This window comes from Hesperophylax consimilis, chromosome 3 (genome assembly GCF_061612785.1).
Source record: "Hesperophylax consimilis isolate HC1 chromosome 3, BYU_Hcon_1.0, whole genome shotgun sequence".
Taxonomy (NCBI): Eukaryota; Metazoa; Arthropoda; class Insecta; order Trichoptera; family Limnephilidae; genus Hesperophylax; species Hesperophylax consimilis.
The window spans coordinates 33,067,700-33,085,422 of record NC_142838.1 but is presented as its reverse complement, the minus strand read 5'-3'; the positions used below and the strand labels follow the sequence as shown (position 1 = coordinate 33,085,422).

Genomic DNA, 17,723 nt, shown 5'->3' with positions numbered 1-17,723 from the left:
ACCTAATCCTATGATTATCCCATGTTATTATCGGAATCAAAATATTTGATATAATATCCGGTTGCTTTGTAGCATAATAGTTAAATAGATATTAGATTGTTTTGTAGGTACCATGTCACGATGGCGATTCAGTTCTAATGCATTTGCAAACTCCATCCTCAAATACATACGTAGGCACAAAGGCAATTGTTTTTTTTTAATTCATTTGTATATTTATTTCAGCACTAGAAGAAAACCACCATCCAACAATGAAATCCTTCTCTAGCTTGTTCCTTCTGATGTTGATATCAGTCGCTCGCACTCAGGAAGACCTGGCGCAGGAAGTATTCCATGATCAGCCTCGGGATCAGACCCTAGGTCAGACGCAGGACCAGGCGCAGGAGCTGACCGAAAGTACACCTTCTGAAGACAATCCAGTGGATGATGAAGCCTCACGGGGGTCGAGTCAGAAAACCTCGCATTGTGTCTTTAAAATGTAAGTAAAGATCCAGTAAAAATGATAATTTTTATCACAATTATCTCGACTGACGTTTTGAATGAGAGATACATCACGAAAAAGAGATAGCAATGTACCTAAGCATTTAGGCATATAAGAGCATGCAAGGTTGTCCAATGTCTTTTCATTATCACCTGTCATCCAAGATAAAGTTAAGTACAGTCAATTGAATATTATTCTGCCAACCCAATATTACAGTACAAGGACATTAAGTATTTCACTTAATTAACAGCAATATTGCATCCCCTTAATGAGGCTAATGTACGAGTACAAGTGAATAAATAGAATTTTTTTGATAGATATTATAAAATTATGAAAAGTGATGCTAAAATCCGAGCTTATATCCATTGTATAGGAAAAACCCCGCATATGGTGATAACGATATGATATGAACAATTTTCGCTATTTCAGTGGTGGTATCTCAGAAGCCACATGTACTGGAGCCATCCTAGCCGACCTGAAGACAGATGCCCTCGTAGAAGATCCAGTCATATTGAAGACCCTCAATCTCCTTGATTGCTCTATATATAGCCTCCCAGCGCAGGCCCTTAATAACATGCCGGGCCTTCAGGAGCTAACCATTTCACGCTCCTCACTTTCCGAGATAACAGCTGAATCATTTACAGGTAATGAACTCAACAAGCCTTTCCTTAAAAAAATCTTATGCACAATTTAATACCAAATTCAGCACTGCCTTTATAGGATATTTCTTAACATAAGCACCTTCTCTTGACATATCTTAAATTTCTGAAAACATTTAAATGCGGGCTAATTGTTATTCTAATTTTGGGTTCTCTTCTTAAGGGCGAGTGTTTTGATTATTTATAATTTTTCTTAAGTCTTTCACAGAGCAGACAGAATGTTCAGGTTATTATTGTCTATTAAAACATTATTTTAAGCAACGGTGTCATCTAATTTCTTTAATTCCAGGAATAGAGAATCTACAATACCTAAACCTATCTTACAACGAACTAACCAATCTGGACTCTCCGTATTTCTCTTTGCTGAAAAGCCTGACTCGCCTCAATCTGACAAGTAATTTGATCACTTCAATCAAGGGAGATAGCTTCAATGGACTATCCAATCTCCAGGTCCTGGATCTCACAGGCAATGTCATTGAATCTTTGGTGCCTGCAACTTTCCGGGCTACTCCAAGCCTGGTGTGGGTAGATCTGTCTGGAAATCTGCTGACCAGACTTCCGGGTCGCTTATTTGTTGGATTGCAATATTTGCTTTCGGTGGATTTATGCAACAATAAAATCTCGCAGATTCCTGCGAAGTCATTTGATAATGTGCCGAATTTAAGCAGGTATAAAAACTTCATATCTAATTTATGGATTAACCTTCGCATTGGCCTCTGCAGTCACTGGCTTTTTAAATTCGAGCGTGGTTCTTTTCTACCTATATTTCTACCTATACCTTCTGTTATTTTCTAGATTGGTGTTATCCAACAACACTCTTCGCATCTTCAACCCTGAGATATTCGTCCAACCCCAGCCGAAGCTTCAATCCCTGAAGATAGATTCCAATGAACTGACTCGTATAGATGTGGACCTCCTGATTGCCAAGTTGCCTGGTCTTCGGACGTTCGTCCTGTCCCCAAACCCCTGGAGATGCTCGTGTCTGCATTTGGTACTGGCCTGGATGGACAGAAAGAACGTTGAGTACCTTCCCAGGGATTACTTTGTGGGACAGGTACCGTCATGTGTGATTCTGAAAACACTGATGGAATTGGATCCAATCACGTGAGTGCAATCTGAATTTATTTGCCATGTGTTTAAAATTGTCCATGGACGGACAGAACATTACTTTTTGTTAAATTGACAAATTGACGTTGATAGACTGTAATTCTTTTTTGTAGGGGAGAGTTCAACCAACCAACGCCGGAAGGATGTGGTCCCCTCACAGATCACGAATCAGCTTCCTTAAGGAACACCTTTCGCAAGTTTTCCACAAAGACCTCCAAAGCGATTAAATCTTAAGTGTGTAGATTGTTCAGATACAGAATATTTTATTAGGAATTTGTGACTCATTATTATTAAAATATTTTTAAATGATTTTTTTTTCAATTTTATCCTATTAATTATATTAGAACTACAAGGTTTGAAACAATTTAATAAAGAATTCTTACGAAGAAGGAAAGCATTACACAGCAAGAAAAGAATTAAGGGAAGTGAGCCCACTAGAACTGACTTACCAGCGTAGGACCCATCTGCATCAATAATGTTTAGCAATGTCACCGGTCACTGCCTGCCATTTTTTACCCGACGTCTGAAATGACCAGAGAAAATTCCGTAAAATTTGTCGGAATGCCGCGTTGTCCGTATTAAAGTACTGTCACGCTTCCAGATTGTACACGCTACGGGCTACAGACCACAGGCCACTGAGCTGCTGCGGATAATCCGATCTGTGAGAGGTTAGACCTACCGCAGCCTTTCTCAGTCTTTCCTCGTACCCACTTTAAAATCTGAAATTGATACTACTTAGGTTGTTACTATTTATCCAACGGAGACTATTTCATAAAAATGCAAACTTACGTAAATTTTTTTTTTTACATTTTAATTAAGTCCACCCTTCGTCATTCTCGAACTATTTTACAGTGGGTACAAGCATCACGCCCTACAAAATAAAATACCACTTTCAAGTCTAAATTCAAAGGGTTGTTTATATTCCACCCACCTCTATTTCTTTTCTTACCTTTTCACTTTATTACTTGATGGCAATTATTTATAACTAGCGTAGACCCGTGAAAAATGACGAGATGATTTGTTGATATGATTAGTCTGATTTGTCGATTCTTGACAAATCAATTCCAATTTTTTAAATAATAAAATATTGTATTAAAGGTAGGTATATAATTTATCACTCATCTGAAATTTATACACGATCAGTTCTAATTTTGAAAATGACATTTAAATTCAAAGCAAATTTAAGTTCTTTGAACAAGATTTCACACAGAACGCACAGTCAACCTAAATTAGTATTATTTTTTAATGATAAACTAATGTTTATAAGACAATGTTTTATGTATAGCATAAAGGGTAAAAAATAATTTAGCACTAACAAAGCCTTTCCTACAAAAATAAAGTTGGTTGTTTACAGGTGGAAAAAATATAATAAGCAGTAATTGTTGATTGAGGTACTAGTACTTACTGAATCATTTGGCGGGTTGGAAATAAGCCGACATAGCTCAGTGGATACAGAGCACCTGACCGGACATCAGAAGGCACGGGTTCAATTCCCGTTGTGAATTAGGTAGTGAAATTCCAAAATAATATATATGGCTTATCAAAAATTTTGGACTGATTGCAAAACTATCCTATTTTATTTGGGAGGCGGGTTTGTGTACTGTCGCCCGGGGAACTATTTATAGGATAACCAAAACCTCTGCCATAGGCCACCCCAAGTGGTTCGCTAATTGTACCTTACTAACAAAATACTGTGAACTATCAGTTTATTACGACCCTTATTCTCTTGGAATTTATTTTTTGAGATTACGGGAGTGTACTTCTTTTATCTTAGAGTTAAATAAAAAAGTCACAACTACAAAGACCGTAAATATTTGGGCAATTTTGGGAGATATTCTTCGCAGACAATAAACATTAAAGCCATTTTGGTAGATAATATATATATATATATATATATTATCTACCAAAATATATATATCCCAGCCTGACACGGTGTCATAAAAGTTATTCTATCTCGTTTTGTAAATTGTAATACGGAGAGAAATATGAATTAAATAGTGTTTGAAAGAAAAAAAATACTGCGCTTTTGGTTTGTATTAAGAAAAACCGTAAACGCTCCCAACATTTTTTTAAATCAACAACTTTTAACTTTTGAAAAATATTTCTAAAGGTTTGCAATTATTTTAATAAATTTTTTTATTCATAACGAAAAAAAAGTGAAGCGTCTATACCTTTATCAAATTAAATATGTTTTTACTTTCATATATCAGAGTATTCACGATAAAAACCACCGGTAAGTGACTTCAAAAACTTCATCTTTGTTTGCGTTCAAAAACGTAATATTTTAATTGCATACGTCTATTTGTAATTCTAAAAGCGGAAAAAATATTTCATCTCCTTTCAAAAACAGTATTATATTTTGAAATTTGTAAAAAAAATAGCGAATTCGTCTGAAATCGAATGTATTCCGGGCAATTCGCTTTCTGGCAGTCCCCATAAATACGAGACGTACATTTTAAAATTTCAGAAGCTTTAGGGGTTAAATACAATAAATATTATGAATCCACTATCTCCTCTTCAGAACGTGTAAAAACTATTCCAAAGATTTGATTATGTTTACATTTTGATTCGAAAACCAGTGACTTATGCTACTGGTAAATAATAATATATTTTATAAAAATATTCAAATAAACAACCATGCGGAATCAGATCGCTTCATTAATTTAACCAGAAAACAAATAAATATGTTGTTTTTATTGTCACGCAATATCTAATAGATGACTTATTTATGTTTTACTTTCGTGCCTGAAAATGAATAGTATAATATTTTAATCAAGCAATTGTTGCACCTGATTGACAGTGCATTTATTTTGATCGAAATCTGACAATTTAATGATGGGTATAAACTAGGATAGATGAGCTCAGTGCTTTTATTTGTGTAGGTAGTTTGCACTGATGTTTTTTTGTAACTTGATAATTTAACGGAGATATAATAATAGAAGAATTTAAAAATATTTTTTAATTATAAGTATGTGACAGATGTTTTAGATCCTACAGAATCAATCAAAGTGTTTTTAAACAGTTATTGATCTATATTTCACGTATTTTATTAGTACACATCATTGAGCTATCCGAAGAAGGAATATAAAAAAGGACATATTAATATTATTATTTTTTCAGCACTTTTTTAAATGTCTTATAATGTAGGTAAAGGTGTCTGCTCAGAATATTCTCATTTCTGAGCACAAACTGCCTCCTGTTTTATATTATGTTTTAGTTTTAATATTCGTGTTTTGTCCTGTCCTGCTGTTATTGTTATTCTAAGTTTTGTCATCACTTTGTATAAACAGTGTATTTAGTGTTATAATATTAGATCTTTATTGGGTAAGGCACACTGTAGGAATAATTTTAAGAACTATTAATACTGAATTACCATTTTTCAAAGTTTGTTATACCAGTAGTTAAGCGCACTTGAAGTGAAATGACACTAAACTGCGCTATATAAATGCCATGTTATTATTATTATTAAAGCATTGCAATCAAAAATAATTAGATTGCGAAAATAAACAAAAAAAAATTTTCTGAGAAATTTTCTAGGAGGTGTCATCATCATTATCAATTAATAAAATTATTTGAAGACAAAAAATGTAAAAATAAATAATTTTCTTTCTTTTGGTATCGCGTTTAATTTTTATAAAGAGATTCAATAGTTTGATAATGTCATTAGAATATACCCTTTTTTGTAAACTTAATAATAATACGATTTAAATTAAATAAATAACTTTGTAAACACCATTGTTTATACAAAAATAAATAATTTTCTTTCTTTTGGTATCGCGTTTAATTTTTATAAAGAGATTCAATAGTTTGATAATGTCATTAGAATATACCCTTTTTTGTAAACTTAATAATAATACGATTTAAATTAAATAAATAACTTTGTAAACACCATTGTTTATACAAAATAGTCAACATATTTCAAAACCAATCTTCTCTTCATCAGGATGATTGTTAATTTTTATTATCCTAGCGAGTAAACTATTGGTGTAAAAACATGTCTAGTATATTGATTTAATAGTGGTGTATACTTAGTTATACTTATTATATTTAAATTAAAATGACGCCACATAGTGAATTAGCAGTTATTGAAAAAATTCTATTATTAAATACAAAAAAACACTATAAATAAAAGAAATTCATAAAACTATCAACTCTTATTGTAAAATTCTCATCTGCTAGATCCATAACCACGGGAAAATTCTTTGCTGTGTAAAACTGTACTTTTAGATTTTGTACCATTTGTGAAAAACATAGAAGAAGTATGATCCCGTCTTACGCACAAAATTACATGTAATGGAATAATAACTTTAAAAAACAAGATTCTTTGTTTGATACATATATTTTTTTATAATTTTTGCAATAGATTAATGAGTTAAACCAAAAATTGTAATATTTAATGAAGATAATATTAGTGATTTTTTTTTACTTACAGAACTTACAGAAAAATCAATAAATGTCGCACATTAAATAAAAAAATAGGATATGTTTAGTTTATCCTAGACACTATCTAGATTGCATGTAGTTCGAGTTGAATCTTGGGATCATACATAAAGATAGCAGCCAATAAAAATGTGCGTTGAGAGAAAAATGAAGATAATGTTGGTAGTTCTTATTCGAAGTACAGATACAGTTAAATATGAGCGAAGTAAATAGGGTCCCATTAGCGCAGTTGGTAGAGCAGCGCTCTGCAATGCGAAGGTTCTGGGTTCAAGTCTGTATGATTTTTCTCTTTCACATCAATAATCGTTTTCGTTCTCATATTGGGTTAACGTAATTTCACGATTTAATTTTTGAAAAAACAATCTTTTATATTTTACATCAATGTTATGAACTCAATGATTCATAATTATTCAGATAGTGTAATATTAGTTAGAAACAACAGCAATTTTGTACATCGATGCAATAAATTGATTCCATCACGAAATGATTTACTGCTAAATTTGACTAAGTGCCATCTAAAAGTACGTATTTTCTCGTTTCAAAACTAATGTGTACTGACTCATGACGTAATGAGTGTTATTTATTTTTCAGAACCAGTTTTTATTTGTAACTTTTATAATTTCATCCGTTCATGGTTCGTGTCCGCTCATTATTTACACATTTTACACGATTTTGAATAGTTAATTACGACTGATTTACGATGTAAAAATATTCTAATTTGTCCAAACTAGCTTCAGGTTTTTACCCAGTCTAGCCAAATAATAGTGAAATCATAGAATAAAGAAGTGAAACGTATAACCGTATCGTAATAAAGTATATTTAAATAATAAATCAAATGGCTATCAATACAAGGATTGAGGACTAATAATGGAATTATAAAGTAATAAATTGATACTGTATCAGGATTTGTTTACGTTTTATTGTAAAATATCATGGTAAAAATAATTTGATTGCACTTATTTATTTGACATTGGACTGTTTTCACCATACAACGGACATCATCAAACTCGTACATTACTAACTTTTGCTAACGACACAAGACATTAGATATTTTTTCTAATTTTCTCCTATTTGATAAATCAAAACCAAAATTTCCTCTGAAATTCTAATATTTATTAGTAGGTAATTAAATATCCACCTACCTACCCAATAAATTACTAACCATAAATATTTATTTATTCCGATTTGACAGCTCGTAGTAGGAACAACCATCATACGCACTCTAGCGGAATAAAAACGTAGTATCCAACACGGCCACCATCTTGAACCGGAACCGGAACGTAACAAAAATATTAAAGACAGATGAAATGCCAAATGGTCGCGATAGAATAGGACTTCACTATGCTCAGTCAATGATGTATTTAGTTTTAATGCTTATAAAATTAAGATAGCAAAATAAGTTGAACGATGTTTAAAAGTTTTCTATTCGTAATATAACATTATAGCAGATCAACAAGCGAAAACAGTGGAAAAATACATACGAACGGGTTTAATTACTTCAACCCATTTTGATTTGAAAGGGTAAATAGGTAAGGAATTCCCCGCACAAAATGGTTTTTGAAGGGTACTTTTTTGTGGGCAGTCAAGTAAAACTGTTTGATTACTACCCTCGTTCCAGCGGGTACTTAACCCTTCCCAAGAAGATAAACAAATTCCTTAATTTGTCATAGCAGCCCGCCCACACGGGTCCTGGGATTGTGGACCGAGTATCTCACCTGAACTAATCTGCATTGTTGGTTATTTGATTAGACGGTTAGTCAAAGCTTTGGGGATCTCTGAGCAGAGCCCCAAAAGGGATTGTGCCGCATGGGGCATAGAGTTTCGAAAAGGTTGCTCTAAATAAATCAGAAGTCCTGGAGGTCTAGTACGTCTACTTTGAAATTTTCAATTTCACTTTACAAGATGAAGGTTTTCATCAAAATTGTCGGTAATTTGTCGACTATTTGTCGACAAATTTAGCATCCCACTTATCTGTTACAGGTATCCTGTTAAAAAAATCTCCAAAAAATTGGTTTCTTGAACGACTTGAACAACGGGAAACAGATTTTGCCAGTCTTTCGAGATGAGGCTAACAGACTTGTGCTGTACTCTTATGGCTTAGCCTATTTCAGCAGAACGCTCGCCATACATTCTCAATGAATATGTACGGCGAGCGATATGCTGAAATAGACCAATCCACGAGAATACAGCACGCTTATAGCATGATCTGTCAACCATTTGTAAAAATCCTAAAATTTTTGCATTTCGTCAAGATATATTATTTAAACAAACGCAGGTGAATGAAAACGTACTTTTTTACTATGAATAAACATTTTATTAGGAAACAGCTTGCAGTCCCGTTTTTAACAGGATTACAGAGAATTTTAAGTGATTAAAAAAAAATCAAATCATTTGACTTTGATGTTTTAAACGACAAACAATTATCTACGTCATTTTTAGCTCCACAAAGGAGTAAAATATTTTTCTTCATGTGTTCCATCACGTCAACAGCTTAGTTTATTTTATAGATTCTGCTAAGCATAGACGTCAACAAGCTAAGCCTTCAGTACTTTATGATGCGTGATCGACCAGTACATTCAGGTACTATCAAGGTCACTCAGTCTCCTTATTTTTCTGGTGACATTACTTATGGAACTACTTTCCCCAAATGTTGGTAAATGCGTCAAATTTAACAGTGTCTGAAATGATTTCAATTTATTGATACATATTCGGGTAATGTTTATATAATAAGTAGGAAGGTAGATACCTACGTTAGTATGTTTAACATTTCTCCCACCGTCAAAAAGTTTTTATAAATAAGACATTTTAAAAAGGGGAAAATTAACCACTGATATGGTTATTTTGGTGCCGGATGGTGCTAATAAGATCACCGGTAAAGAAATGCAATATAATCGTACATTTTGTGTTGATTCACCTCAATTTGGGAGGCGTCCACACAGCATCACTTAAGATATCATAGGCTCTGAGGGAAATTATTTTTCTCAGAGCCTCCTGTGTGGAGATAATGTAAAAAAATTGGGATTTTTTTTTGGTTTTTAAAATGAATCTTTAAGAGAAAACCACAAAAACCAAACTCTGTTTAAATAATGTCCACGGGTACCTACATACCAATTAACTTACTAATTTATAATTATTGTATACTTAGTAACAGTACATAAAGTCAACTTTGAACACTCTCAGATCGAAGAATTATATCCGACTTAATATTTATGTTCAAAATTGTAAATGGTAGTATAGACAGTCCTGATTTAATTAACCTCATTGAATTTCATATACCCACGAGAGCTACTGGTTCTAAAATTTTGTTTAAATGCCACAATATCAGGACTGAGTATTCCAAACACTCGCTTGTACCTAGGTTGCATGAAGTTAGTAATAGATACGCAGATGTGGCAGATCTATTTAACTGCACGCAAGGTAGGTACAAGAGGGCTATGCTATCAAATCTTTTCAATCAATATTAATTTAATCTAATTCTACCTTATTTGCACTATAGAAACTTATGTACTTGTATCTCTTGTTTACTTACTTACTTACTCTCTAATGTCATTTCACAATCAAATGCCACATATATTTGTAATTCTTTTTTTTAAATATTTCTACGATTTTAACTGTGACATGTTATCATTGTTTATGGTATATTTATACCGTTGATATTAAATAAATAAACTTTCAGACGTTATCAGTATTTTTCTAGCCGTATCAGAAATTTTAGATTTGTAATTAATTAATGGAATACCTTTATTCCACTGGCATTTCAAATCGCTTCAATTTTAAAGAATTCCCAAATTACACGTTTAATAGACATTTTCTATTATTTATAGAACAGCGCGGGAAAGGGGGAGTAAAAATAAATAAATAACCCGACGTTAGCGCTAAACCAACAATGGCGGCATAAAACTGTATGGGTTTGTTCTGTTTTAATAAATAATTGCATGTAAATAACCGAAGATAGCATCGCGGTGTGCAAACATCAGCCGCAGTTATAATGAAGTACTGGGTACAGTCTGCATGCACGATGTTGAGCAGTACAGGGTGGTTTGAAAGCCTACATACGTTTTTTTGTGGTACAATTTGAAATAATACAGTAGCTAATTTGAACATTTTATGTGTGTTTATAAGTTTACACATTTATACGGTTGTACAACTACCGATTATACGAGTAGGTACGTCTAAACGTTAACAGGTTCGCTGCCACCTCCGCACCGGTGCGGTGTGAAGAGTACATACGCGGGGCCGACCACGCACCGGTGCGGTCTCACGTCTAAGTAGATTCATAGGCTCAGTTTGGCGCCGGCATCGGGCCAAGTAAGTTTTAATCGGATCGGCACGGGGTTGAAATTTTGTAAATATACTTGGCCTCCCAGTTGATCATAACTTTTTTAAGTGGCAGCGAACCTATTAAGACGTTGACGCAATATTTATGCAAGTTTATGCTTCCCCAATTCCTTGTCATGGAAAGTGGACTTTATTACGGGGGTTTTTGCAGTGTTTGTTACGTAAAATCAACACAAAATCAAAATTCTATCATTTTTTATATATTGTTAGGCCGCTAGTAAAATAAGGTACGCTGATGCTTGTATGTTGATATATGCAGAAAGTGTGTGATTTTTTAGTAGGTCACTAGGAAAGACGCAACGCTAGAGAACGGTATTTTGTTTTCGGTCGAAATATAATGTATTGTTGCTATTCGGAATGTGGCAAAATATTGTACAAAATCACCCATTTTTTCCATTTACAACGATAACAAAACTCTGTTTCGTTTAACCAACTTATCGTCATATTTTCTAATACTTCACCAATTTCTTTTCTACCCCCACTTTATCCACACTCTTTTCAAAATTTTCCTCGTTATGGGGATCAAATCAGTCTCACTTTTTTCTGGCAGTAAGGATTATTGGGTAGCGTAACACAAAATATTGGATCTCACAAAAGAAGACAAATCACAAAATAATATAATTCTGAATCATTTGAAAAAGATTATCTGAGAATGTAAGATTGTAATAAAAATACACAGCTAGAATTTTAATGCCGAGAAAATTGCTGTTTGTTTTGATTTAATTGTTGTCAACAACAAAATACGAAACGTTACATAATACGAAATCTCAAAGTAGTAAGCCAAAAACGATACAATTACATTGCTTTCGATTTCATAGTACAGAGTGTAAGGTAGTGTGCTATCTCTTAGTAAATTGCATTCAAAAAGTTAAAGTAACTTTTTTAAACACTAGTAAAACCCAAGAAATAAGATTTCATTCATAAATGAACTCAACTTATTTTATTACTATAAAAAACACAACAATTATTTATTCACATAGTTACTGTGCAAGCGAGTAAGCGTATCTTGTTATCTCAGTCGCTCCCGTGACGTAGAAGGTAGTATTCGACGCAAATACAAAAACGCCACCCGCTATCGTTTATTTCAATCTAACGCACATATTATTTGGTTTTCTTTATCATACATGAACAATGTTTGAATTAAGAATTTACTGGAAACATAATAGTATTTCTTACATTTTGTTTTGTATTTGTGAGAAAATAGCAAGTCTAGATGTATTGTAACGTCATTGCTTGTAACCCTGTAAGCGGATCTGAACGCACGGGAGGAGTCGGTTGAATTATAAAGTACGAGTGTGTGGGTATTAAATTATCTACGTAGGTACTTTAAACTTAAGCCCCCGGAAGTGGCGTCGTGTTAAATAGTTGCTAATATCTCTGGGTAGGCAGTTCTTATTGCAGCTTGTTCCTTTTTCAATTAAAAATATTAAAATTAGATGATGGTTAAGAATAATAATATTACGTTACTTTGTAGGTTTCTGCTATGAAGTCGGTAGTCTCGCACAAGCTAAAGGTTTTACTCACCAAGGAGAGTGGATGACAGAAATAGAAAATTATCCTTACCTGATGTAAATGTCAGTGTTGGAGTGTACGTTGGAGTTTTTGCAATTCCATCGCATTTGATGACCATCAAATCGGCGATTGTAATTTTTTAACATTTGAACAATCCCATTTAAACGCTGATTCTCGATCTGTTTCGGTTTTTGATCAGCTGTCAAGCATAACAGTCAAGTTCTAATGTCTGACATTGTATTGTAATGTATGCCAATGTAAAACGTTGCAAAGTTGAAGAAAGATTATATAGAATAAATCAAAATTAATTATTATTTCCTGTAACACTACAATAAAAATTACATCACTGGCGCAGACCCGTGAAAAATCACGGGAAATTTTGTGGGATATGTGAAGCTGAAATTATTTATGGAAAAAAATAACAATGTCAATTTTAGAAACGATCATAAGTATATTTTTCAAATTAACAACGTTAGTAAACTTGATAGATTACGACATCTGTTGATTTTTTCCTACAATCAGTTAGCTCCAGTTTTATGAATAAAAGAAAAAAAAAATCAGAAACTTACTTTCAAAGCATATTCAATTTTAAGAAATCATTGAACCGGACGTGATCACAACCGAAATAAGTATTTTTAATGAAATATGTAAGGGCAAAATAAATAAAAATAAATAGCAAAACAAAAACCACGACGGCAATTATAATTATTTGTATTTTATCTAAAAGGTATCTAGATACCTTTTAAAGGTAGGTCCCAATAGGTGGCTACGTTTGATTAATTAAATAGAAGGGTATCATATCGGTTAATTATTGATGTAATAATTAGTCAATGGTATCATCACATGAACTTTACAAAGTCACTGCTGGCGTCGTGCAAAAAGCTACTAAAAAGGTACAAGATTCGCGTGACTCCAATAGAGTATTTAAAAAAAAATTACGATGGTAAAGGTATTTTTATATTAGTTAATAACTTTTCTATAACGATTTAAAATGAACCGTTTTCGATTTGACGCCAAAACGACATGTTCGTTTTTATTCGTGAATTCGGCGGCAATGACATCACGACAGGCGACGTTGATGACAGCCGTCTTATCAAACATGATTTTTCTACATTAATGAGGTTATAACTGATTGGAACCGTTTCGGATTGTGCGGTTTCAAATCGTTTTGAATATCAATAATTATGAACGAAAACGTAAAAATCAAGCATATTTAGTAAAATGATCACAATCGAAATTTTTTTTTTTTCAACGATATTCATTGTTTGTGAAAATATCCCAATGCAGACGACATTATTTAACTCCGGCCAGAATTTTACGTATTTCCAGAGTGTAAAATACTCTCAGTATCTCCTTGATGTAAGACTACCATTCAGAATTGAGTCGTTGGCTTTAGCCGTATTTGGTGACCAGATCTGCATAGCCAGATATTTCCCCACCTTCCTCTTCCCCATCTCCGTCCTTTTCCTCATCTCCTTCCCCTACCCACAACCTTCACTCTCATAACTTACAGCAATTGGGGATGCCATAATCACACTGGCTCCAGACAGTTGGGAGCAGACTTATGCGATTTCATATTAAAAAAAATTAACGCATGCTATTATTTGACATACGGCCGCGCGAAAATCTGCAACCTCCTCGGCACGATCGCACCTCGGCGCTTTAGCACGTAATCCCCCACTGAGTGATGGTTGTCATGTCAGCCGTTATCCGTGTCTGTTGTTGGGAATTATTATAATAACACACATATTGACTTTCATAGGAGACTGTTTGTTTTGCGTCCTAACACGCGAAGCGATCACGCCACCACGATTTAATAACTACCTCATATAAAAAAAGGCTAAGTCAATCAAAATAGTCACATTATTCGCATTGGATGCAGGATAAACATGTATAAAAATTGTGTTGACTTTGTCAAAACGTAAGAATAAATTAATTATTTGCATGATTTATTATATTGCAGATATGCAATTGATAAAATTAATGTGTCCTCAATGTGTTGGAATGCAATCATTCGTGGAAGGACAATATTATGGAAGCGTTTTAAATTTTAATTATAGCGTTAATGTTTTTCATGGCTTGTAGACAATAGATAAAATAGAATAATAAAAATAACAATAAAAGCCAGATGGAAGATTAAAAAAACAGTCATTAACTACCTACCAATTCTTTTTATTCACATGGTATTCAAAAGAGCAATTTAAAAAATATAATTTATCAAACAGTAGATAGTAATATAATTTAAATAACGTGAATTTATAAAAGAATAAATATAAAGTTGTGATAAACTTGATATGAAATATTGCTAATTTATTAAGAATCTCTTCAAATTATTCGTAATCCGGTTAAAAACGGCCGGCATGGTACGAATGGATTGATAGGTTTCTCGATAAAGTTTTAGTAAAACACGAATGTGTTGTGTGATGACGGAAACGTGTTAATAGATGTTCTAATATTTTCGCATATCGTCATTGTATATTATCAAGACAAATGCAGGTGCATGAACACGTTTCTGATATATTACGAATGTACAAAAAGTTTTAGGGGAAACGGCTTGCAATCCCATTTTTAATCGGATTTTAATAAATCAGCAATACGTACCTACTCATTTTTCTCCGTGCATAAATTTTCTTTTCTGTGTCTTTTTCTACATCATTTTATTGGAATATTATAATTTTTTAATATAGAATAATAATTAATATAAAAAAAAAAAATATTCCGCCACACTCTTAATACGCATACATATATACATAGCATAGATGGACACAATACATATACGTTCAACTTAATTAGGTACCCACTGTAAGATAAATAGTAGAGTAGTATAGTAGAAGTTGTAATACCTCCAGCTTCTGAAATTTCCCATACATTCTGTTGGCAGTGTGCGACACTAGCGCCTCCTAGCGGCGCGAGAAGGCTCCGTTTAGTAGAATATGGATTTAAGGTATTGACAGACCACGCCATATGTATCAAAGTTTTTTGAGCGAGGACTGTACAGATTATATCTTGAGGTGTCACACTACGCAATAATCATCCTCAGAAGGAGGTCAGATGTACTTGGGAACTGCCGCGGAATATCATTTCTTTGTATGGGATCTGTCACCTTTACGTCAATCGTTGATATTTTAACGTGGCGCGTAAATTGATCTGACCAGCTCTCCTGCCGTAGGCATCATTTTCAAATATAGCCTGGATAGCAGATCACGGCTCATCATCGTCGCCACGCTCACACTTATAACACGTCATCATCTGTCAGGTATGATAGTTTTGTATGGGATTGTATGGCGAGTGATATGGAGTTATATGAAACGTTATACGCTTCACGACTTGGCCTATTTCGTCATATCGCACACCATATAATCCTAATAGGAATATATGGCTAGCGATATGCTGAAATAGGCCAAGCCACAAGTATATAGCGTGGTCTGTTACAGGCTTTATGCTTGATTATGCCTAGCTATACTAGCGCCTCTAGCAGCTGGAGTTGCCATCCAATACAAGTAAATACTGCCAATATTAGACTGGAGTTGCGGACATTTGGTAATTGTTCTATGAATATTCAAGATGGCCGCGATCTATCGGGACCTATACATTTGAATAATTTTGCTATGAATGCATTATTTTCCAAATCTGTTTTAAATATATTTTTTTTTTAATTTAAAAAAGAAAGACAAACATTCCCGGGTTACGAATAACCTGACAATATTTGAAAATCTCCTACTACCACCACAGAAAGCTGAAAATGTTGCTTGTGTTGTGATGGAGGACTTAGCCGGCCGAGGAATTGAACACACTACGCCTGAATGGGACCCAAGCGCGATATCAACTCGGCCACCGACCGGTCAATTTATTATTTTTTGTTAATTTTAATATGTTTTTCATACAGTATCGAATTTAGTTATTGTCCTAAATTTGCGACGTATTTTAATAGAACAAGCAAGTTTAATGCACAGTTAGATAAATTTCCACTATACGAACAAAAATGGTTTTTTGTTAAATACGCGTCCACCATCGAAAACTCAGAAATTATGCAATTCTTAGATACTTATTTTCTTATAAATATTACGACTCATACCTAATACAGTTTCTATAAGTGTGTACCTTAATTTCACTTTCTTACATGTATTTCAAAATAATCTTATTCATTTATTATTCGATTAATCTTCATAACGAATTGGTATACATTATAAATACCAAAAACTATAATTTAGATAAATCAAAACTTTTTCTATCATTTCGCTTAAATATATATTTATTTTTTGTTCACTATAAATTTTTTTTTAAAGTTCTAAAAATATATTTATCAATAAAAATGTATGAACGCATAAATTAAACAACCTTAAAAAATACCATATGTTGGCTAAAATTATCTGTGACAGTTTCTCTTGATTAACTTTTTTGATTCCTTATAAAATTGTTTACAAAATAAATAAAATCCACTTTTGCGCTTGAAATCTAGCGTTTCTAGAGTCCGTTTGCCAAGTGATTTTCATGCCTATTACCTATATTATAAGACATACCAAGAATATACACATTTTTGCCTTGTAAGCTCCTCTTAACTGACATTTCAATAGCCCTGAAATACCAGCACATTTGATATTTAGAAAATATAAAAAAATACGAACATAATAATGTCTAAACTAGTACCATTGAGATCTATTTAGATAAATAAATAAGATTTCACCAATCATTTCCGATTGATGAATGATGAATCACAGTAGACCTATTTACCTCGCTTAAACAATCAACAAAGACGATAAAAAGTGTCCTTTTATAAACAGCAGAAAAATCAATGCTAAATTAATAATTCGACTCAGCACCTGAAAATCTATATATTTTCACCCTTGATAAAAGACCAATGAGATACACTTTTTGCAAACCAGTAACCTTATTATGAGTTCTGCTAATATGCTGCAATTTCAAATAGATATAAACCTTTAGCACAATGAAACACAGTGGAAGCGAACCATATTATTTTGCTGAAAAACTGTACCTTGTCTTGCCACACTCGAAGTTGCACGTAGTAAAGCTGTTCCAAATCATTTGTCATAACTAATTTTCAGTACCTAACCAGAATCTACCTGCCTGCTTAGCCGTCGTACCTGAAAGAATTTTTGATTTAATAAAATTCCCTTGTAATTCGCTTACATACCGTATAGCATTAACCGGGCTGCAGATGGACCGCTGGG

The 17,723-nt window shown here is 33.2% G+C and overlaps 1 protein-coding gene across 1 annotated transcript; it reads left to right on the top strand.

Moving 5' to 3' along the window:
• Positions 1–746: 746 nt before the first annotated feature.
• Positions 747–2,511, top strand: LOC149425312 (uncharacterized). The gene is made up of 5 exons (XM_089650763.1): positions 747–769; positions 908–1,122; positions 1,427–1,805; positions 1,933–2,241; positions 2,358–2,511. The coding sequence occupies exons 1-5, from the start codon at positions 747–749 to the stop codon at positions 2,476–2,478; spliced, it is 1,047 nt and encodes a 348-aa protein (XP_089506889.1). The 3' UTR covers positions 2,479–2,511.
• The last annotated feature ends 15,212 nt before the right edge of the window (positions 2,512–17,723 follow it).

Excerpts from the sequence above, each read along its gene's own strand:
- LOC149425312 (XM_089650763.1), top strand. The coding sequence starts at position 747 with ATGAGGCTAATGTACGAGTACAA. Across the intron at positions 1,806-1,932 it reads AATGTGCCGAATTTAAGCAG|ATTGGTGTTATCCAACAACA; the intron begins GTATAAAAACTT and ends GTTATTTTCTAG. Across the intron at positions 2,242-2,357 it reads ATGGAATTGGATCCAATCAC|GGGAGAGTTCAACCAACCAA; the intron begins GTGAGTGCAATC and ends TCTTTTTTGTAG.